Below are 24,759 nucleotides of genomic sequence, written 5' to 3'. Positions count from 1 at the left end.
GTAAAACGATGATTTTGATTGTTTTCACTGCATGTAAAAATTCGCATATGAATGCAGTTCCATTATGAGTCATTTACTAAGGGAGCATTCACACTAGACTTAAAAAAAATAAGAATTCCCATATTCAAAAATTTGTTTCTAAAAACTTTTCACAGATTCATTCATGTAAGGCGGAGAAATAGGCAGCTAAATACTTTCATCGATAATACTGTATGTATAGTATTTGAATAAAAATGATAAAAAGAGGATCTGTCGAAAATTATTTATTCAGTTTATTTGCATAAATATTATCTTACTCTAATGTCTGTATTTTCGTCTGTAATTGTGTAAGGAAAAAAAAGCAATTGAAATAAGGAAAATATCTTTCTCATAAAGTTACAGTGAGTATTTCATGCTGTGTATGATTCAGTACATTAATAAACTAAGTGAAGGAATTTTTTAGGTTTTAATTTACAATAGGTTGTTTCTATTATTTTGTCATTTTTTTTATTTTCTCGAAGAAAATGTGGAAAATAACTTATAAGCGAGATTTCCGGAAGTGATTTCTAATCGTGATGTACATATTATATGTGAAAATCACGAGAAACTAAAAATACTATTACAGAAAGGTGCTAATTGGAATAGTCCCACAATTGGCAGCCACCCTACATAATTTTTTTTAATTGAAATAATAAGAAAGTAGAAGATTTCAAATATATCCTATAGAGAGCTTTTCTCTCAATGAGGTGAATTTAGTTCAAATCCCAATGATGACTGGTTGATACAAATTTCGCACCTCCCTCACAGTGATCATGTAAAATATTCTCAGTGATCGAGAGATCATGCCTTAAAGTCCCTTTGCCATTAGGCTAACCATGGAAGGTTTTCCTCTCTATATTACACAGATGTTGGTTAGTTCTACCAAAAAGTCCACCACGAAGGCACATTTCTCAGAATATTTGATCCAGAAGTTCTGATGTCTTCTTGATTAAGCTCAAAATTACAAGGCTATGGATTTGAACATTGGTAGTTGTAAACACAAAATTGGATTTCCTGTTTAACAACGGTTATAGAATAGTTATAAAATAGCATATAATTAGCGGTATGATCTCTTACAAGTTAAATATTGCACCATGTGCACAACACTTCTTGAGATTGGGTTTTTGGTGTCAAAAATTGGTTTTTGAAATGACAGGACAAAAAACCTGTCGAAAACTTTTATAAACTGCCAAAAACCTGAGACTAGTTTATTTTTTGTCTTTGTTGACATTTTTTGATAGTAAATCATACACAATACTTACATTATGTACTGTTATAATTATGATATATTATGCTTAAATTACAGTGTTTTCATCATAGAAAAAAAATGGGTGAGAATTTCTCACCCTTTCTCAAAAACAGGGTGAGATTTCAGAAAGTTAAGTGATATTTCTAAAACTTAAAAAAACACAAACAGACTTTAAAAAAATCATTTCTTTAATTATAATACATTTGTAACATCTTCTATTTTTTAAAGCATTGATTTTTTTTCCCTGCATCATCATATGATTTTTGCTGCATCATAGAAGACTTTGCCTTTACAAGGTATTTGTCGATCTTTCATTAGTGCATAAAAAATTTGAACGTCTTACATAAAGAAACCTTACCTACAGTAAACACGTGATTGCGGAGAAATGTGTTCTGGAAGGGGTTCCGTGGTTTGAAGGGGTAGTGTTCTGTTGTTCGAAAAGGTTCTTAACAATACTGGTAAATAGGGAAGCTAGATAACGGGGCAGATGTTGAAAATAATGCAAGATCCAGGAAGAAAAGTGAAACAGATTTTATTCTAAATGGCGTAATGCAAAGCTTTTTCCAAAATGCGAGAAATTTGTGAATTTTGAAATTGATTTATAGAATGCGCGAAATTCTCGAGGTAATAATTTTTTGATACGAAAAAAGAAAAAAAATATGTGAGATTCTCACGTTCTCGCACTGTAGTGAAGACACTTAATTATTTAAGCTATTTATTGTTTTTTCTTAATTATGGCATGCTTAATACTTTATGATCAATATTTACAATATTAAAACTATTCACTTTATATTATAGGTAATAACTAAGAGTTCTTAATGATTATCAATCTAAATATTGATTTTTATTCTACTAATAAATTTTTTGTTTGATTCTGAATATTTGTTGTTATTATTTGTATGCAGGGGAACAGAATCTGTCCTATCACCCAAACGAGGTTTTGTGGAAAATTTAGGCAGCCTGGGTTTAAATAAATTTCTTAAAGAAAATTTTATTGTTAAAAGTGTTCCGTTGCAAAATGTTTCCTTATATTTTTTTTCAAAAAATTCTATGTCAATTAGGGTATTTATTAGTTATAATTTTTTAAGTTTATGAGTGGAACCTTAAATTTAATTTAATAAATTATTACTATTTCGAAATATATTTTGATTTCTATCGTTTTTAACACATTGGCGTAGTTATTTAAAAATTGTCTAAAATTCCATAAATTTTTTTCTTTATTTTTATTATCAAAAATTTGTAAGCAATACATAATCTTTACTTTTCAAAAATATTGTAAAAAAGTTATTATGCCTTTTAAACCCCTCCACAAAAAAGTGGGAGAAAATGTTGTATTTAAAAAAAAATTTGTTTTGTGGAAATATTAGGCTGAGAATTTTCTGCATGCCTGCTTATATATACATGAATATTGTCAATAAATCATAACTATATTAAATTCTATAATAAGTAAACGATTATGATTTACAAATATATATATATATATATATATGTTTGTTTAAATGAGTTAACAATTTTTTTCAATCAATCAATTTAATTAAGTTACTTTCAATCTGGTTATTAGTATACCTGAAAATAACCAATTGCCACATGGCAAGTCAACAAAAAAAGTGACTATTTATTAAATAGCTGGTAATTTTTTCTTTGTTTAAATTTTCTTTTAATGATTTAAGTATATCAACGCAGAACTCAAAAGCTGAAATTTCCATTGTCTAAATGTCTCCCTTCAAAATTTTGATCATCAATATGTGGTGGAAAGATTCATGTGGCAAAAGAGTTCTTAAACTATTCACTTATTTCATTAAAAAATATCTTTCCTCCCAAATATTTTTCAGAAACGTACTTTAGCCATTTGCCTGCAACCGGTACAACATATGTACCGGTGAAAAAAACTTTCTGCATTTGTACCAGTGGTCCTCTGTGAAACAAATTTTTTTTTTATTGGTTATGATGTACTAAATATTCAATATAAAAATTAGATATTTTAAAAGAGAGCTTTTCTAAGAAATTTGTGTTCATTTGTTACACCTGACACAATGGAATTACCTTAATATGTTTCTATGTTAGCACAATTCAGTAATATGTTTGTATAATTCAGTTCAGTATTTACAAGTTTGTAACATTTTTTTATTAAATAGTAATTTTTTTTCTCGAAAAATTTCAAAGTCAATAATTTTAAATCTTTTTTCAAATCTTTTTTTTTTTTTTTAGTTGCACCACTGATTCAATATAAAGAAAGCAAAGTAAGAGTTTTTGTTTCATATAAAATAATAATTGAATAAATTATTTTATAGTTATCATTTATTTAATTTTTTGTTTAGCGAGAATTTTTTTTCAGCTTAAAATATAAGAAAAAAGTTATTATCAATAAAAATTTTAGTATTTTTTTTTTTAAAGTGTATTTGATGCATTTCTAATAAAAATTTACTTAGATCAGTTTAAATATCAGAAATACAAATATTGACCACATTAACCTTTATTTGCTAGTTTACGAAGAGGAATTTCCTTTGTTTTTCTTCACCTTTTTTTTTTCCAGTTTCTTCAATTTTTTCCTGTAAAAATTTACACATCAATTTAAAGGAAATGTAATCAGATTTTTTTTTCTTCTTGGAAACATCTTGTTACTTCTGTAGTTTTCAATGACTTAAGTTCAAACAATAGAATTTGAACATTACCTTATTGAAACTGAGTAATGCAGCATTGGATACGATATGAAACAACCTATAAATAAGATAACTTTCAAAATAGTGTAATATATTCATTTTAATTACATATTTTAATAATTAAATGCAGGTGGGGAGCATTTTTGGCATACAAAGTGGCGACTTTCAAGCGATATTTTAATTGCTCCATAGAAAGTGTTGAATTTTATTTAAAAGTTTATAGTATCTGTCGACGTAATTTAAGTATTTATTTTAATGGTGGCAAAAAAAAAAATTTATGAACTCTTAATATGCTATAAATTTTATGAACATTTTTAATATTTTTTCTCCATGCTGCTAATTTAATGGTTACCAAAAAAATATTTATGAAATTTTAATATACAATAAATTTTATGAACATTTATAGTTTTAAATATTTTTTCTCCATGTTGCTGTTTATAGTTCGAAGTGTTGTTCTGAGTTTCACAGTGCTTAAAGACAACCAAAGATATTTGCCAAGAAAAGGACCTTCTAGGACTTTAATCATACTGTATGCTTTTTTTTTATTACTATGATATATTTTATTACTAAGATTTACCCTGATATTCATTCTATTGTAAGACTTAGACCTAATGATAACAACTTAAGTACTACTTTGGCTTTAGACTTGAAAGGCTTTTAAAATAATGTCCAGTTTTATTTATCCAACAGTAACTCCATAACTCATTCTAATGTGAAAAATCTGAATAAAATTTTTCATATAGTTTTTCTAAAAATATATTTCAACTATTTACTCTTACAAAATAATATGATTGCAATTTATTTAAATCTTTGAAAGTATAATTAGCTATATACAGATTAATACAGTTGTATTTTATACAATATGAGTTTTTTAGCAGACAAGCTTAATGTTTATACTGATAAGAAACCTTATTCTTGTAGCGTATGTAATAAGAATTTTTCAAGGAGAAGTCATCTGACGGTGCACAGTCGCCCTCATACTGGTGAGAAACCTTATTCCTGTAGTATATGTAATAAGAGTTTTTCATTAAGGTGTATTCTAACTTTACACTGTCGGACTCATACAGGGGGAAAACATTATTCTTGTAGTATATGTAATAAGAGTTTTTCAAGGAAGGGTAATCTAATTGCACACAGTCTCATTCATACTGGTGAGAAACCTTATTCTTGTAGTATATGTTATAAGAGTTTTTCACAGAAGAATAGTCTGACTGAACACAATCACTCTCATACTGGCAAGAAACCTTATTCTTGTAGTATATGTAATAAAAAATTTTCGAGGACGAGTAATCTGACAGTGCACAGTCGCTCTAATACTGCTGAGAAAGCACATTCTTGCAGTATGTGTAATAAGAAATTTTTACAGAAGAAACATCGAAATAATCGTAGTAGCTCTCATACTGGTGAGAAACCTTATTCTTGTAGTATATGTAATAAGAATTTTTCGTATAGTTATGATCTAACTAGACACAGTCGCATTCATACTGGTGAGAAACCTTATTCTTGTAGTATATGTAATAAGAGTTTTTCGTATAGTTATGATCTAACTTGACACAGTCGCATTCATACTGGTGAGAAACCTTTTTCATGTAGTATATGTAATAGGAAATTTTTACAGAAGATACATCTAAATAATCGCAGTCTCACTCATACTGGTGAGAAACCTTATTCTTGTAGTATATGTAATAAGAAATTTTTACATAAGATACATCTAAATAAGCACAGTCTCTCTGATACTGCTGAGAAACATTATTCTTGTTGTGTATGTAATAAGAATTTTTCCAGTAAGAATTATCTAATTACACACAGTCGCACTCATACAGATGAGAAACCTTATTCTTGTAGTATGTGTAATAAGAATTTTTCAAGGAAGGGTAATCTAATTACACACAATCGCTCTCATACTGGGGAGAAACCTTATTCTTGTAGTATATGTCATAAGTAGGACTGGGCGATATTAGAAATTATATATCGTGATATATCGTCAGTTTTGCATCGCGATATAGCGATGTATCGCTTAAATTTTCAAAAAAGATTCATTTACTTTAAGGCACAGAAAGTCAGATTTCTATCAAGACTTCATACGCATATTGATTTAAATCAATTTATAAATTTGAAAATATATATGTTTTGCTAAAGAAAGATATTAAATAAATTGACTAAGATGTACAAATCTTACTTAAAATATTTATTGAAAAAATGTGTGTAGATACAGAATGAAATATTTGCACTTCTTTATCGTTTATAAGGTATAAGCAGTCTTAATTTAAGTTAACCCCTAAAACACCCTTAATGAAAAAAAATATTGTTATTAAACAAAAGCTGATTTTAAAATTTCAAAATATATTTTAATTAAAATAAAAGTTAGATTGACTAAAAGCCGAAGTTTAAAATTAAAAATGTTCGAATTTTAAACTAAAAAGTAAACATAAGATTTGTAATAATTTCTTAAAATTTTCGTTCTCTGAAAGATTTCTCAGTTTAAAAATAAAAAGGGAATTTTATAAAGATATCTAGCTGAAATTATTGAAAGAAAATTTAAAAAATTAAAAAAAAAGTTTGTTAAGAAATTCATTATACACTTAAAACAAAGTGTTAAAAATATTTTTTTTTTTTAAAAAAAAAAACTTTTTTTAACAAATCAATATTTGCTTGTACTATTATGCGTAAATAATTACAGAATTATTAAGTTCGATCGTAATGTTCAAATTCTTAATGAAGAAGTAAACACAAGTTTTGTTATATTTTCTAAAAATGATCACGCAAATAACAAAAGATTTCTTAGTTTAAAAATAAAAAAATAAATAAAAGTGAAATTTATCAATATATTTACCTAACAGCATAGGAACAAAATTTAAAAAATAAGTTCGTTAAAAAATTATTTGTATGCTTAAAACAAAGAGCTAAATAAATTTTAGAAAAAAAATGCTTCTTAAACACTATTTTTATTATTATTTCATATAAATAATTAAATTAAATTAAATAATGACCGAATTATGAACGAAAAACAAAGTAAGGCAAAGTTTCTTAATTAAATTCTTAAAAATAAAAACAAAAGAATTGTGATATTCGGTAATATATTTAGCTAATTAACTAATAATATAAAACGAAAATTAAAAAAAAATAATGATTTTACTCTCTAATAAAACGAAGTAGTAATTGATAAAAAAAAAAAAAAAAATGAATAAAATTCGCAAACTTTTCAAATTCTTTTGAACAAATAAAGTTTATTGACTTATGTCCAAAAAATAAGTTTTGTTTTAACTTTATTTCTAAAAATAAAAACAACTCAAGATTTATAAATTTAAAATCAGTAATAGAAGCCCATTAAATTATTAGAAGTTTTATCCGAAAGGTTTTTAATAAATTAAAAGAAAGTAAAAAAATAACCTAACAAATTTATTTACTTTGTAATTTAATTCCTTATGGGTGCCTTAAATTAGATTTCCGATAATTTTCACATTTAAAAATATAAAAAAAGTTTTGTCAGAAAATAAATAAAAAACTTACCTAATTAATGAAGAAACTTTTCTTTATAAATTCTTTTCAATAATAGATTGCGTTCAGAACAAGGTTACGACGGCGATCACGAAGTTAATCCCATTGAAAATAATCTACAAGAAACGATTTCAAATCGCGAAGGTGCGAAAACGAACATGTGATATAACGATATAAGGTCTCAAAAGTGATTCTGATTCTACCATCAGTCAAGGCCGTCTCAACATAACGAAACAATATCGTCTTCCACAGCGCGAGTTGGCATCGGAACGTAAGAGAAAGTCCTTGCGTGTATCGCTATATCGCTATATCGTTATATCGTCTTCTTCACTCGACGGCTTAAATCAGATTTCTGATGCATCGCTTGGAATGAAAGTTGCTGTATCGGTTTGCCGATATAGGCGTTAAATCAATATGTCGCGATATATCGATTTATAGCCCAGTCCTAGTCATAAGAGTTTTCCATATAGTTATGATCTAACTAGACACAGTCCCATTCATACTGGTGAGAAACCATATTCTTGTAGTATATGTAATAAGAGTTTTTCGTATAGACATGATCTAAATAAACACATTCACGCACATACTGGTGAGCAACCTTATTCTTGTAGTACATGTAATAGGAATTTTTCATATAAGTGTGATCTGACTAAGCACAATTGCACTCATACTGGTGAAAAACCTTGACCTTTAATTTATGTAATAATTTATTTTTTGTGTGAATTTCTTCATTTTTACTTTTAGTTTTTCACTGAGGCGTAAGTGTGTTTACTTTTGAGTAGCTTAATCCTTTTAATGAGTGCAATAAAAAGTTTTCAAATAAAGTTAACAAGCCTTTCAGTTGTTTTCATTGTGGTTTTAAAATTCATTCTTGTTACTGTTAGTCAATTTAGGTCTCTCCACTACACATTCTTGAGGTTTGTGGTTTCTACATCATAATTTTTTTTTTTTTCAAACCAGTTCTTCAATCCACTTTTAGTTCATTGCTTCAATCTTTCCTGGAGTTTGGTTATCCTAAACTTAATTTGTTCACACCCATCCTCCCTGTGATATCAACAAACAATGATAGTAGGGAAGATTGATTCTACAATTGACAATGGCAACCTGTTTAGTCCTTTCCTACCTACTGTAGATATAAGGGTGATTCTTTGGAAACATGACAATTTGGACCAAAAAATTTCTTCAAATTTAAAGTCTTCAAAATAATTTTTTTTTTTTTTTTTTTTGTATATTTCTTTAGTTGTATTTATTAATATCTTACAGACAGCAGTGCAGTTTACTGACATTTGCTCAAGAAAAATTTAAAATAGAAATTCTCATTTTGAATGCCAGGAAAATGACATATTAGCTTAGAAGTTTGAAAAAAGCAGTAATTTTAAACTATTAGTGAGTAACAAAACCTATGGATCATGAATGACTTAAATTAATTCTTTTATCTACTGTAGAAAGAGTCAAAAAAAATTTTTGTTACTGATATGTGCAGAATAAAATTGTGTAAAATAATGAATCATTAAATAAATAAATAACATTGATTACAGTCAATCTTATTACAATCATACATAAACTTGGTATTAGGTTAATATTTGTTTTCCCTCTTTACAATATTAGCAGTTAAAAAAATTTCTGGTAACACTTCAATGTCCTGGCATTCATAAGCTAGAATAATGACAAATTCGCCATTTTATAGCATATTACTTTAATTTAATATTTTGGCCTAAGACCAGGGCCGGATTAACCTATAGGCACGTGCCTAGGGCCTACGAAAAAATTGGGAGAAAAAAAATGTGTTGACAAAAATAATTTAGCTTTAAAAACAACAAGTGTATTTTGCACAAAATTATGAAGATACAAATAAAAATATAATATTTTTTGGTAATAAATTATTTTGCAGAATCTTATGACCTAATATATTACTTTTTTGAATTCAACGAAATCTTGTATTATGCTGTCGAATTCCAAACTACGCAAAAAGTTCGATAAACAAATTTGTAAATTAAAATCCATTTAATAAAAATGTAAAAAAAAAAAATATGCAAGAAAAGTTTAGCATATATTTTGAAAAGAGGGGAGGAGTGGGAGAGGGAGGGGAGGGCCCAAAAACGACTATGCCTAGGGCCTACGAAAGGCATAATCCGGCTCTGCCTAAGACGTTTATATTCTGCTAAAAACAACAGAATTTCTTAAAATAAATCTATGTAGTTTATGTTATTAATGATTTCAAGAAGCCAAGAAAATGACAACACAAAAACCTACTCACCTTGAAACATTTTTTGAAATAGATTTTGAACCAGAAAGTTGGTTCTTTAATCATGCAACAAGACATGTTCAGATAAAGAAAATTAGATATTGAAAAATTTATGTGAAGTTTTGAAGCTAGTTATTATTGGAAATATTGTTTGGGACATACCCGATACATAAAATTTTGCAATTCAATTAAATTTTTTAACTACACAAAACAGTCAATGCTAGTGCAGTCATTTTAAAATGCAAACAGCAATGCTATTTGATAATTTTTTAAAACAAAAAAGTTCTTTTAGTAGTATAAAATTTGATCTTGGAGCAAGGGAGTGTGAATTGTCATATTTCTTGAGAATCACCCATAAACTCTTCCAAATATGATTGATTTTTTTGTTAAACTTGAATTGTTCACACCCATTCTCCCTCTGATATCAACAAACAATGATAGTAGGGAAGCTCTACAATTGACAATGAAAACCTGTTTAGTCCTTTCCTACCTACTGTAGATATCAACTCTCCCCAATAAAGTTGATTTTTTTGTTGAACTTGGAATTGTTCTCACCCATTCTCCCCTATATATCAATAAACAATGATAGGTGATGATTGATTGACAAGAATGAATACCTCATTCATCAAACTACATTTTCCCATAATTGATTTTTAAAATTAAAATTTAAAAAGGACTAGGAAAATTTTCCTAGTCCTCAGTAGGTAGGATTTCTGGTCATAAATTGCTCTGAACAAAAAATTTCTAGGGCTGTAAATAGGGGGGTTACTATTTCTTTCAGTCACTTTGTCTGTCACACAGTCGCTAAAAGAGTGATCGTTCAATTCTAAATTTTCTTTTTTTCTAAATTTAGATATTTTTTCTAGTTAATTATAAAAGCCTTTTTTCTCCTTAATTATCCTAAATGTTTGAACTAGCCTAATTTTTTTAATTTACTTAATTATTGTAATTGATTTTATTTTGTTATTTTCAAATTCATCGAACATGAATCTGAGAACTTCGAATTTCTATATCATAATTTTTTTCCTTTGGAGGTAAGCAAATGTTTTTATTCAATCAAGATTGGTTGTGGTTAGTGAAAACATAGAAAGTTTGCGCAGTTTTTTATTTATATATTTTTTAACATAATAAATTTGAAAGTTGATATTATCTAATAGTTTATGATATTTGCCCGCTGTTTGCACCAATATTTTTACTTGAAACTTTGTTAAATTAAAAAATATGTTTTATAAATAATTTTTTAAGAGCTAAACAACTGGGTCAAACCTTTTTACTTAATGGTAATTTGACTCACGTTGTTCTAAAGGATGAGTATTTAAAGAACCAACAAAGCAATAAGTAAGTGTCTAAAAAATTCTATAATTTTGTTAAAAGGAACATCAAATCTAATACTAGCAGAGATCCAACTGCTCATGACACGCCAAAATAATTTTAATACTACAAAGTAAATTTTGCAATTATTTGACTATTTTTGGTTGCTTTTTAAAAGGTATAGCATGCCATGAGTACCATAAAGTGGACAATTATATAAGCTTACGAATTATTTCAAAATGGTGGTGGATAAGCATCTACTAAATAGAATTTATTAAACCAAGAATCACAATTAATAAACTACCACTTTAAAATAGATTTGCTGTCCGGAGCAAGCTGGCATCTCTGTACTAGTTATTTACTGATGAAAAGTAAGAAATCTGAGGCAACATTGTTGAAAAGAACTTTAAGGTTCATTCAGTAATTTAAACTATATGGAGAAAAATATACATCTTTTTTATTTATTTAGTTAGTTTTTTTTTTAAATTTTGTAATTTTTTTGTTTGTTTCATTATTTAAATTCTATTCAGTTCCCTCTTTGACAGGCCTATATGTCAAAATCCTTAATTTGGTCTATTCTGGATGAAATTGAGATAGCAGATGTGATTTTATTTTAGTTTTAATTACTGCAATAGACAGAAACAACGTGTGATTTTGCTTGATAGAGCATTGAAATCAAGTGATCATCAGCTAAACAAATGTTTGAATATGAAAAAAAAAAAAGAATTGTTCAGACATCCTGTATGACCAAATTATCCACGTTTTCCTAAATATGAAATATGTTTAATTTGTAATACTACTATATTTGTTTAAAGTTAATAAGACTTATAAATATTTTCATTAATAAGACTTTTAAATAAAAGTCGAAACAACTTGAAATTGTAAATCAAAACTATTTATGACATTTTGACAGCTTTGCTTTTATTTTAACCTTGTGCATTAAATATAATAAAATAAAAAGAAATCTAAAAATGAAATAAAATTATATAAATAAATTACTAGATAAAATTTTAAAAAAAAACTTCGTTGTCATTAGAAGGGAACATTCATATTTCAAATACTGAAAGAAAACACAAATAATTAAGATCAAAAGAATAAAACTTCTTTGAAAAAACCGCGCTAAGAAGCAGCAGAAATTTCAGAAAAAAGTATCAATATACAAGAAACAAATGAAATAAAATAAAAATATGACCACCGAAGCCAACGTCTTCAGGGGGTACCGGCCTCGGTAGCCATTAAAAACAAAACCATTTCTATTTGAGGGAGAAGCAAAAGCTTAAAATATCTCCCTCAGTACCCCGATGGTTTTGTATAGAGGTCCAGGAAAAACAAGATACATTCAAAAGAATAAACAAATTACGAAAAGAAAATCAANTTTCGTAAACAAAATTTCATTTATTTAGTTAGCTTGTGATTTTATTGTTTATTGATCATACTTCTTTCAATTTTTAACTCCTTGATTTTTGTTGTTATTATGTGTTTAAATTTAATAAGACTTATAAATGTTTTCATTAATAAGACCTTTAAATAAAAGTCGAAACAACTTGAAATTGTAAATCGAAAATATTTATGACATTTTGACAGCTTTACTTTTATTTTAAACCTTATGCATTAAATTTAATAAAATAAAAACAAACCAAAAAATAAATTAAGAAAATATAAATAAATGACCAGATAAAATTTAAAAAAAAAAAACTTTGTCATTAGAAGGAAACATTAATTTTTAAAACAATTTTTTAATTTAAAACGTAAAAAAGTTTTTTGATTTAAAAGGTAATTTTGTCCCATTATTCGATCATGAGATTATTTAATATCTGTTCCTAAGGATCAAAATTCCTGTTTTTTTTTTGTTTTTTTAACTTTAAAACTGTACATATAAAACTCGATTTCTCAGATACTATTCAACGAATTAGTTTGCCCTGTGGAAGACTTGCAATATTTTATAGTCCAATTTATATATGAACAAGTAACTTGTTATCATAAATATATTTGTTAGCATACATAAATAGCTAAAATGACGGTTAGAAATGGGATAACGAAAGTTTTTGAAAGGGGCCCGGGGGGCGAAGTTAAGGCACTTTATCCTACCATCAGAATTATAAATTATCACTTCTTCAAAATGTGAACATTTTTGTTAATCAGTTAAATAACTTTACCGTTTTTTTTCTCGATTTAAAACTAGATAAATTAAACTGGAACAAGATGAGAAACACATTTCAAATGAGATTAATTTTATTTAACTTTCCACTCTTTTTCTTCTTTTTTTTTAGAATAGTTATGAGATGTATATTTTTTAGTGGTGTAGATCAGGGATGGGCAAATTACGGCCCGCGAGTCCAACTGTGGCCCGCCGGAAAGTTTTATCCGTCCAGCGATTAGAATTTTAATTTGCCAATCCGTGGCGAATATAAACAATATACATCCATTTCCTTGTCTACTGTGTTTAAAGCTATTTTTATTTTTTAACAAAGTACCGATGACCATTTTACTTTCTACCTTTTTGTTCCTACAACACATAAATTGATGGAAATAGCTAGCACAGATAGCTTCATTCGATTAAATGTTGAAAGTAGATGTTCTTTATAGAATAGCCATAGGTTGGAGTTATTTGAAGCAGTTGTTTCTAAGTATGCCGTAGTTTGAGTTTTACAAATCATTACCAAAAGCTCGTTTCCTAAATTTAATATTTCATGCCCAGAACAGTGCTGTGTTTGCTTCATCTTATATATGTGAACAAGTGTTTTCAACAATGAATCTTAGAAAAAATTATTCCAGAAGTAGACTAAAAGACAGACATTTAACCTTCTTCCTTAAAATAAGTACATCTCACTTGGAACCTCGATATAAGGAACTTTCAAAAATGAAATCACTATTTCCTTGATCTCGTTAAGTATTTAAACTAAAATTTGCTTGTTTTTTATTTTTTTTTTATTTTTTTTTTAATTTCATTTTTTGACGTTTTTACTTAGCACACCAAACTTTTCTTTCTCTCGAATTTTTGCCCTCGACCAAAAAAGTTTGCCCATCCCTGGTGTAGATGGTTTTTCTTTAATCAATGTTAAAGATATTCGTTGAAATTTTTTGTTCAAAGTTATTGCAATTTTCAGCTTAGAAATCTTCAGAAATTAAAATTCTTCGTCATGACAAATCATCCAAAAGATTTTTTTCGTTCAATTAGCAAAAAATCTTTGATTTTTTCGTTTTGGAACATTAAAAAAAAGCTATTACTTCTTGTCATATATGATTACATGGCGTCATGAATGCAAATATTTATTTGTCATTCTGTTTGATCAGAAGTTTCAATAGGCCAAATAATCAGGAATTAAATCTATTCGAAATATATTTCTTAGGGCCTTATTCATATTGGAGTAAGGAAACTTTATTTTTTTTAATCTATGTACATAACTGTGACATCGAGTCACAAGCTTTGGCTTAATTCCTGATCCTAATCATACATCGCCCCTAATACCTTTTTGCAATTTGATCAGTTCCCCTCGTGCATTCCATACTCCCAGATTCTCGGAAAACATCTGGTTTTTTAAGGTTGGCAGCTTTCTTTGAAAAATTTCGAACTCCTAGCCGTCGATGCATTTCGATATTTCATATACCCATAGTCTACGTCGCTCCCCAGTGGGGTTTTAATTTTATTTCTTTCCTCGTGAGGAGGTTGGGATGGCGTCTCATCGCCATTGATATTTTTGAATCCACCTTTTAGTCATTATCCAATTATTTTTGCCTGGAAAGAAACTACGGCGTATTTTTCTCACCATAAGGTTTGTGTAATGGATGTTTTCGAGCGTCGACGTTGGTTACATCTTCAAATAACTTTCGAAATTTTGTTTCTGACTCCCGTCATTATGTTGACCCCGAATAACCGGATTGACCATCATCATTCTGTTTTTTGAGATGTGGTGTCCGCCATTGGCGATCGAAATGGGCTGCAGGTGGCGTAGAGCAGAACTCTCTTCCTATGGCAACACTTCACATCCTTTCACCATTAGCGTGTGGAAAGTCATAGAGGAAGGAAGTACGTTAGTTTCTCTCTCGAGTTTCATATAAATTTAAATCTTTTAAGTTGGAAAACTACATGGAACTGAAAACTACATTAAACTTAGTTTTAAGGAAAAGTATCAAGGAAATTTTAAAAAATATTTTTATTAAATTAAAAGAAAAAATATTAAGAAAAGGAAATATAGCGTAGTACATTTCTATACAACTGAAAAGAGGAGGAGAGGGAAGGGANAAAAGTATCACGGGAAATATTTTCCCCAGATGGCGTATTCGAGTGTTGCGATCGCCAATTTACACGACTCCAGGGTTCACGAAATTTCGTGTGCCCGGCCTTCCGCTCCAGATTTTACAATATTAAAATGATGTGCTAAAATATGTACCAATATTTTCCAATATTAAGATGCTGTGCCAAAATATGTATCAAAATTCTTCCAATATTAAGATGCTGTGTTCAAATACAATTTAAAAATCGTCAAATAAAAATTAGTGCTTCCCAACCTTTTTTTTTATTATTATTATTGGACTTCTTCATTTGGGCCTGATGGATACTTTTATTTAGATGTGCAACGACTACTTTCTCTTCCTTACTCCTCCCTTACTGTTTGTCTAAGATAGGTACTCTAACAGCCACTATGTCTGCGAAAGTCTGGTGCTATGGAAACAAGAAGAGGGCATTTTAGAGAGGGTAGCTACGATGAAGAGGTCTCCTTTTCTCTCGCCGAAACCAGTCTGAAAGAGGGACTCCGCACCCCTACTTGAAATAATCATACCTCGTTACCATAGTCACCGCCACAGCTCCAGACGAATGTCTGGCAGAGTACCTATCTTAGACAAACAGTAGGTACTTTCTCTTGACAATGTTTTTAGATTTGACCAGCTATCTGGGCCGCTATTTCATCATGTGCCATATAATTTTTTAAAAATTTCTAATTCATTATATTTTTAGTTTTTAATACCTATCATTACCGGTATAATAACAAAAAATTTCTGGGTATTTTTTCAAATGTGACTTTTTAAAACGTGGGTATACACTAACTGCCAATAAGTATTTGGACACGTGTAATTGAAGAGAAAAACAAAATTTGGTAGCCCTCTGGGCAGAGCCGGATTATATCTTTCGTAGGCCCTAAGCATAGCCGTTTTTGGGCCCTCCCCCTCCTTCACTCACTCCTCTCCTCTTTTCAAAATATATGCTAAAATTTTCTTGCATGTTCTTTTTTTACGTTTTTATTAATATGGATTTTAATTTACAAATTTGTTTACCCAACTTTTTGCGTAGTTTGGAATTCGACAGCATAATACAAGATTTCGTTGAATCCAAAAATCGCAAAAAAGTAATATCAGATCATAAGATTCTGCAAAATAATTTATTACCGAAAAATATTATATTTTTATTTGTATCTTCATAATTTTGTGCAAAATACACTTGAAAAAAATACACTTTTTAAAACTAAATTATTTTTGTCAACAAATTTTTTTCTCCCAAGTTTTTCGTAGGTCCTAGGCACGTGCCTAGTGTGCCTATAGGTTAATCCGGCCCTGCCTCCGGGTCATACTTTCCACAAGTCCTTGAGTGACGGCTAGTGGTATTTTCTTCCACTCGGCTTGGAGAAGACATGTAAGTTCCTTCACCGATTTTGGACGGGTAGTACACCCCCTTAATTCGGTGATCCAACTCGTCCCAGAGGATCTCGATAGGGTTCAGGTCTGGACTCTGAGCAGGCCAGTCCATTCGATTAACCCGTTTGGCACCATACCAGGCCTTGGTGACCCTCGCATTATGACAGCTGGCATTGTCGTCTTGGAAGTTACAGGTGTCCACCCCGCTAAACTACCACAACGTAGGGAGCACATTGTTCTCCAAAACAGTACAGTAGGCAACTTGCATGGGACTAGTGCCGATGTTGTTCCCTACACGATATATACCGATGAAAGGGCGTGACGTATCTCAGGACCGCAGGTATAGTCATTTCCGTAGGTGTCCAAATACTTATTGGGAGAAAGTGTATGTGCCGATAGAAAAGAGTCGATAATTTCCTTCAATTTCCATAACGCGATTTTTAGATTTCAAGCTAATAAATAATTTTCATTTTTGAGAAGGTTTGTCTTGAAAAGACCATCCTAACTATAGTAACAGGATTCACGAGGTTTATAAAATTGGTATTTTATGATTAGCATTATCTTCAGAGGAAAAGGGGGGTGACTGTGGACATGAGGGACAACATGAATAGCTTTTCCAAGTGCCGATAAAAAAAAATCTATGATTTCCTTCAATTTCCATAACGCGAGATGAAATTTTTAGATTTGAAAGTAATAAAAAATTTTTCTTTTTTTTAATGGTTTGTCTTGAAAAGACCTTCCTAATGATATAGTAACCGGTTTCAAGAGGTTGATATTTTATGATTAGCATTATATTTAGAGGAAAACTGTGGACACGAGTAGCTAACATGAGCAGCTTTTCCTAGTCAAATTTCCTTTATGAGATGTCGTAAATAAGTATCAATAACGTACAGTGAAATAAAAGGACATCCCTGAATAACTTTTGACTTAATAATCGGATCATCACGTTCTAGGACTCCATCTTAATAGTTCGAAGATGTGAGCTCAAATATGCTAATTAATTGGTACAGAAGATTTTTTATTTTAAGTTACGTAATCAGACACAAAAACATACTTCCTCTGTATAAACAGAACTTTTGTTCAACGGATTCGATTTTCTAACCCCCGTAATATAGGGGTTAGCCGTAATCTGGGAAATAGGGTCCCTATTGTTTGGTCGGGTGAGCGATCCATAGTTTCGACCTCCAAATGTTAATTTTATTTTTTTGTATTTCTCCACAGCTTGAGAGCTTTTTAAGGGATTTGAAAATTTTTTGAGCATGATTATAATATTCCAAAGATAATTCCACGCAAAAAATACCTTTTAGTCAATATTTACTATTTTTTGTTTAATAATAGTTTGAAAATTTTTGAATTGTAAGGTATACAGTTTTTGATCATTTTAAAGTATCTAATTTCACATGGAGAAATCCAAAATTTGAACGAAATTGAATGAATAGTTCCCGAGTTTAATATATACTACTTTTTTATAATCTAACTTCTCAGGATAACCGATTTTGCTCAAATTTTGTATTTTGCTATGTTGAAAACTTACAATATTTAATAATCTAATTTATATGTGAACAAGAAACTTGTTTTCATAAATATATTCGCCAACGTGATGCATAAATGGATAAAATGACGGTTAGAGATGGAGTACAGAAAGTTTTTGAAATGGCTCTTGTCAAAAATGTTTGGTTTAGCATCCCGATGGATGAAGTTACGGCACTGCTCACCAACTTTCTCAATTTTATGCATTTACATTCGATTAATTACAATTCCTTATCACATGCTTCGCATTGTAGTCGCCAGCTACAATTGTGCCATAACCACCAGAGAATAATCCTTGTAGTTGAGCTTCAGTAATGGTAAGAGTTGGTGCATATAGGTCAACTATTTTAATAGTTTCACTGTTATAATTTAATAGGATAGAAACATAACCATACCATTTTTGTTTGAGAGGTGAAACTCACTCTGACTAAAACTGCTCTTTACTAGGATCGCAACTGCTCCTATATACATTCTGTCTGTAAGTCTAATTGAATAAGTTCAAGTGGTTTTTTTTTACTGTTATATTGTTCATCATGAGTAATGGATCTCAGAATTTTCAGCAAGTCAATTAAGCTTTCTTTTTTCAATTGTACTAACAACATTTCTGAGCTCTATCATAACAGATCTTGCTTTATCTACATTAGTAGTTTGCTCTATTTCTAGCACGCTTTGCCCCATTGGAGCCTTACGCTTTGCCCCATTGGAACCTTTAGTGTGCTCTACTCTCTATCTTTTAAACTAGGCTTTAGGATATTTTGGACAGTTCTTGTAGTTTTAGGGATGCTCACTTTCACAGTTTGCACACATAGCAGAGACGTTTCTGCTCCTATCACACATATGAGTTAAGCACAACTCACCACACTTCAAACATTTCACCTCATGATTACAAGATTCCTGTGCAGGTGCATTATTATATCCCTGACACCTGTAAGAACACGAATAGCGAACTTTAGCAAGCAATAACAATAGGCTTAGATATTACAGTTCAAGTGACAGCGAAAAAAATGACAAGAGAAAAAAACTAGTAATCAAAAGCCCTAACGTACATTCTAAACATATAAAAAGTTATTCATAAGAAATACAAACAGAAGATTAGTGATTAAAATACACTTACTTCGTTTAATACAACAAATACCGTTCATCATATACTTCTCATATCCCGTTCAAAATTCAGCTGCAGCTATTCGGTCAAAACTTGCCGTGAAAATAGCTTTAGCTCTTCCCAATTTCAGAAGCCGCAGTGCTACACATTTGTTGGGTTAACATAATAATATCGCGGCTGCTAAGACAGTTCTTTCCCAAAAAGTCAAGAGCCCCTGCTGTATCTTCTTAATCTATAAGAGCTACAAGCAAATATATAAAGCCTAAACCTTCAAAGCGTGACAAAGACCTATAGCAACAAATAATCAGAATTCAAAATTTGGTTTTTATCACGATGAAATGAATTAAATAGTTTAAAAAGCTATATAATTACCGATAAGTATTTAATGTAATTGTAATTAAATTTGTAGCAGATTTTATGAAGTAATGATTTGGAATTAGGTCCCAAAGCGAAATAGTATAAAAATAAACCCTCCTCCATCAAGGGAGAGAGTGTTGTTTTTCTCTGATTGCTTCGGTAAGGAATGTGAATCAAGAAAGGTAAAATTATGTTATATTACAGTGAAACCCTTAGGGAAGGGTATTTGTAAGTGGCTTTTGTTTAGAGAGCTCTTTTTGACTATCTCTAAAAGATATCAAGGACCTCATGTTGCAGTCAAGAGTATACTAAAAACTATGCTATCAATTATTAATTTTTTGAGTGGATAGTTAAATTAGAAAAAAGTCATTTTAGTTTAAACGAACTTCTTCTCTTGTCTTAGTATAGTAAATTAATTTTTATATTACGAAGTAAAAGCTAAAAGCAAATCTAAATCATAATTGTTTATTAGACCAAATTGTTAAACCAAAACGACATAATTGTTTATTTATTTAAATTAGTTCTATCTTTTATTATTTATAAATTTTTTTGTGCATAATTATGTTGTAGAATCAAAAAGTTCCCAGAGTAGGTCAATTACAAATTAAAAATGAAACAATAATTTTATTTCTTCAAAGTACTTTCCTACTGTATTCGCACACTTTTTCTGACATTACTTATCAATTTAATGCATACATCGCTTTGGTTGCTTGCAAGAATCAGAAATCTAATTTAAGCGGTTTAACTTAATTTAAGCTATTTTATAAGAGTACGCTAACAATTTAACTTTTGAGGATCTTTGTCTATGCTAACATTGTTGCTACACTGATGAAGGCGATTTTGATTTCATCTTTGCTAATGAATTTTATAACAGATTATGTGAGTAATTTGTCAAATCAAGCCAGCAAGAATACTGCAATAATTGATCCCAACCATTTTGTTTCCCTCCATCAGTAGAGACGATTGAAATTCATTTGGTATTGTCAATTAAATTTGAGAAGAACTCATATTTCTCCAGTACTAAGTACATCACCCATGTTGACCTCTATTTTGTTTCAATAAATATATATATTCATTCAGAGCAAACATGGTTCTGCTTTTATGTAGAAATAATTTACATTTTGGTTTAACACTCAATTAATGGTTGACTTAGCTATGTCACTTAATGAAAGTTTGACTAATTATCTATTGCAAATTTATTTAACCTTTAAGGTTCTAATAGAGATTCTCAAAGTTCTTTTTGAAATCCTTAAATCTTGCCGTACCATCATTTCACATAAGAATTTAATTAAGTTGTTTAAATATACATAAATTATTTGCCAAATTTACAGAGCTCCAAAAAATACAACCTTCTTCAAGAACGAGTTTAAGATTGGTATAAGCTTTATCAATCTTTTGGTGATAAGATTCAGCTACATCCTTTAAGCTTCTAATAAAGGTCCAAAAGTTCTTTTTGAAATTCTTAAATCTTGCCATAACTGCATTATTTTAATTGAAACTCTGTGTTTGATCACATTGCGAATTTTAATCATATTCTTATCGCAAAAAACAAAATTTTAATAACTTATTATCCTGAATTAAAATTTGTTGTCAATTAATATAGTGACATATTTTGGGCTAAGAATTTGGTTTTTAACTGCACTTAAAGGGCAAAACTGGAAAATTTAGCTGATGTCTACTGGCCACTGGAGGCAACTTTATTGGTGGCTATAAATTTGCCTGTAGTGGCAAATTTCGTAATAAAGGTAGGCAAAGTCATCTTTGATTCACATTTTTCTGTGATAAAAAAAGTCTTATTTTTTTTGACAAATAAATAATTTATTTATGAGTGCTTAGTTATTATTTTGTTACTGCTTAATATGTTGCTATTCATATAAAACAGAAACTTTATAGCTAAAACAGAAATATTTGCTTTATACTTTATCCACACGGAATTGGAAAACCATTTATCAGGTGCTATTTTTCTATTTGTGCAATTCACCTCTTTTTTTAATTTTAATATTTTCTCCACCTACTTGATACATATTTAATCAATAAATTTGAAAGGTTTCTAATGAAATTAAAACCTTCATTTTCGCCAATCAAACTTCCCTTTCCAGTAACTTTATTTGATAAACAGTTTTTATTTTTTAACTGTACTGTATGTACACACAATTTGGAATTAAAGAAGACTATTGTACACTGTTTAAAGTGCGTAGCATTTTAAAAAAGTGACTAAAGGTGTTTGTTTTTATTTACGTTTTTTAAAACTTCTTAGAAGTGCCATTTTTATTCGGGGTTTGTAGGAAGTGCTCTATCTTTTAAAAAGAGATTTTTTTTTCCTTTGCTATTTTGATTGTCATTCTAAATAACAAAAAATGCATGATTTTTCCCAATTTTCTCTACAATATTTATCAGAAACTAGTTACTATATAGTTACTAGTTTAATATAGTACTGGTTATATACTAGTTACTATATAACCAGGGTTGGGTTTTTGCCGTCAAAAGCTGGTTTTTGACATGACAGTGGTAAAAACCGTGTTTTTACCGGTAAAAACTGTCAAAAACCTACTGTTTTCTTTAATTTATGGCATATAGCGGACAAGATATTATTTTCACTTAATTGCCTTTATAAATGAATGTTGTAAACGATTGCTATTGATTTTGCAACTATATACATGTATTCTTATAAAAGGATATACATTCATACAGAAATATTGTAACATACTTATTGAAAATAGTGATACTTAACTTTTATCATTATAGCTTGATTTGCAAAGGATTCAAAATTTTGCACATCTAAATTGTTAGAAATAAACAAACAAAAAAACTTGGAACTATTAATAAATTAAAATTTGGCATTTCTTAAATATTAGAAATAAGCTAAACAAAACTTTCAAAACTTGTAACTACTAACAAACTCTAAGTCAGGAATGACTTAACATTCTCAGTAATGTAATATGCCAAACAAAATGATGCTTGGAAATGTTGAAAATTTTGCTTAGTGTCCTAATATTTTACTTCAAATAGTATGATTTGATATAATCATGTTGGGAAAATGCAAAAATCTGCTCTTAAATATTTTTTAACAACTTTTTTTCTAATTTTATTGCCCAAAAATGAATTAATTTTAAATCATAAGAAGTTAAACTCAAATTAAAATACAGTTTTATCAAAACTATGCGTTTTTGACAGAAGGGTTTTTGACATGACGGTAAAAACCATGGTATAAACCGGTAAAAACCATCATGTGTCAAAAACTTGCCAACCCTGTATATAACTAAATTTTGTAATAAGCTTTATGAAACTGCATATTTTTAAATTTTTCCCCCCATTCTGCTAATTAAAATTTGATACATAAATCTGCATTTTGTGGTTCTTGAAGATAACCTCGAATAATAGCTACAAAAACATTATCTAGCATCTTAAAATTTGTTTTTACTGCCACAATGAATGGTTGAAGAAAGAAATTTTTATTACTTATTAATAAGACTTTTATATTTACTTATTATTCATTAATTAACAGTGTGCTTTCAGAGCTTTTTCCGAACATTACATTTTATATTTCTTTCCTTTTGCTTTCAGATCCTTTTGCATCCATAAGTATTTCCATCATTCATTCAACAGAGAAACATTCTCAAAAATTTCAACACCAATGAAAGTGTAATAAGTTAATTTTGTTACACACAAATAATACAAAGTGGAACAATATCTATCTCAATGAGCAACAATTTACTTACACTTGATGTTCATGCTGATGAAAAACCTTTTTCTTGTAAAGTATGTAATAAGAGGTTTTGGCAGAAGCAAGATTTAGATGCTCACAGACATGTTCATACTAGTGAGAAACCTAATTCTTGTATAGTACATGCAACACTTGTTTTGCAAGGTCTTCCAGTCTGGCTGGGCACAGTCGTGTTCATATGGGTGATAAACCTTATTCTTGTAGTATATGTTATAAGAGTTTTTCATGTAATAGTCATCTGACTATGCACAAGCTTGTTCATACTGGTGAGAAACTTTATTCTTGTAGTATATGTAATAAGAATTTTTCAAGGAAGAGTAATCTGACTTCGCACAGCCGTGTTCATACTGGTGAGAAACCTTATTCTTGTAGTATGTGTAATAAGAGTTTTTCGCATCATAGTGATCTGATTAGGCACAGCCGTGTTCATACTGGTGAGAAGCCTTTTTCTTGTAGTATATGTAATAAAACTTTTTCTCAGAATACCCACCTTAATGCACACATGCGCGTTCATACTGGTGAGAAACCTTATTCTTGTAATGTATGTAATAGAAGTTTTTCACAGAAACACTCTCTGACTAGGCATAGCCATATTCATGCTGTAGAGAAATCTGACTCTTAAAGTACATGTAATAAAAGTTTCTCTCATAATAGTTGGCTAAACGCAAACATTTTCATATAGGTGAAAAACCTCGTTTTTGTAGCTTATCTAATAAGTTTGTTTCACAGAAGTGCCTTCTGACTGTGCAAAAATTTGTTCATAGTGGTGAATCTTAATTCTTGTAGTTTTTGTAATAAGACAGGGTGCGTAGCGTTTGTAAAAAGTACTTGAAGGTGCTTTTTTGGGGATTTCGTTTTTAAAAGCTTTTAAAGGTGCTTTTTTCAGCTGGCGTTTTTAAAAAGTGCTTTTTTCCGAATAATTTTTTATTTCCCTTCAGTGATATCTGGTGGATCCCATGCATTTTACGAAAAATCGGGAGTTTGCTACGTAATCATTCACGCGAACTTCATGTCGTATCCACGTTATGACTTGCGCATGCGCGCACTCTTGAAACCGAAACCCGAGTGCTCCAATTCGGATAGAGAATATCAGATCCTTATGAAATGTTTTTCTTTTTAATTTTTTTTTGTTGTTTATTTTATTTTACTTCTAACACTTTTTTTGACGTAGGGGGTAAGGGTACTTTTGGTTCAGGGTCAAGTTGAATTCACTTGGTGATGTGGGAAAGTACTGATTGTTTCGATTTACGCCCGTTTCTTTTTGGGTTTTTTTTAATGCTAAAACTTTATAAAATTTTTGTTTTTCAATAATATCATTGATTGAATATGAATTTTTTGAGTGCTTGAAAATTTTTGTAAAGTGCTTGAAAAGTTTTTNAGTGCCTTCTGACTGTGCAAAAATTTGTTCATACTGGTGAATCTTAATTCTTGTAG

The 24,759-nt window shown here is 29.6% G+C and overlaps 2 protein-coding genes across 7 annotated transcripts; both read left to right on the top strand.

Moving 5' to 3' along the window:
• The first annotated feature begins 221 nt into the window (after positions 1-221).
• On the top strand, positions 222-24,698 carry LOC110283435 (zinc finger protein 22). 6 transcript variants are annotated; one of them, XM_071186057.1, is made up of 4 exons: positions 222-380; positions 3,476-3,507; positions 4,369-4,456; positions 23,166-24,698. In XM_071186057.1, the coding sequence occupies exon 4, from the start codon at positions 23,504-23,506 to the stop codon at positions 23,945-23,947; it is 444 nt and encodes a 147-aa protein (XP_071042158.1). In that variant the 5' UTR covers positions 222-380; positions 3,476-3,507; positions 4,369-4,456; positions 23,166-23,503; the 3' UTR covers positions 23,948-24,698. The 6 variants fall into 6 exon arrangements, with proteins under 6 accessions (XP_071042158.1, XP_071042159.1, XP_042909405.1 ...); XM_071186058.1 differs by lacking the exon at positions 3,476-3,507 and having other exon boundaries at positions 223-380; XM_043053471.2 differs by lacking the exons at positions 222-380; positions 3,476-3,507; positions 4,369-4,456 and adding exons at positions 19,624-19,760; positions 21,205-21,346.
• On the top strand, positions 4,790-8,112 carry LOC139426728 (zinc finger protein 271-like). The gene is made up of 3 exons (XM_071186530.1): positions 4,790-5,457; positions 5,569-5,868; positions 7,911-8,112. Exons 1-3 carry the CDS (start codon positions 4,790-4,792, stop codon positions 8,110-8,112), a joined length of 1,170 nt encoding a protein of 389 aa, XP_071042631.1.
• Positions 24,699-24,759: the final 61 nt, after the last annotated feature.

This window comes from Parasteatoda tepidariorum, chromosome 10, assembly GCF_043381705.1.
Source record: "Parasteatoda tepidariorum isolate YZ-2023 chromosome 10, CAS_Ptep_4.0, whole genome shotgun sequence".
NCBI classification, from domain to species: Eukaryota; Metazoa; Arthropoda; class Arachnida; order Araneae; family Theridiidae; genus Parasteatoda; species Parasteatoda tepidariorum.
Note: the sequence above shows the minus strand (reverse complement) of the source record. Positions and strands in the feature narration are given on the sequence as shown.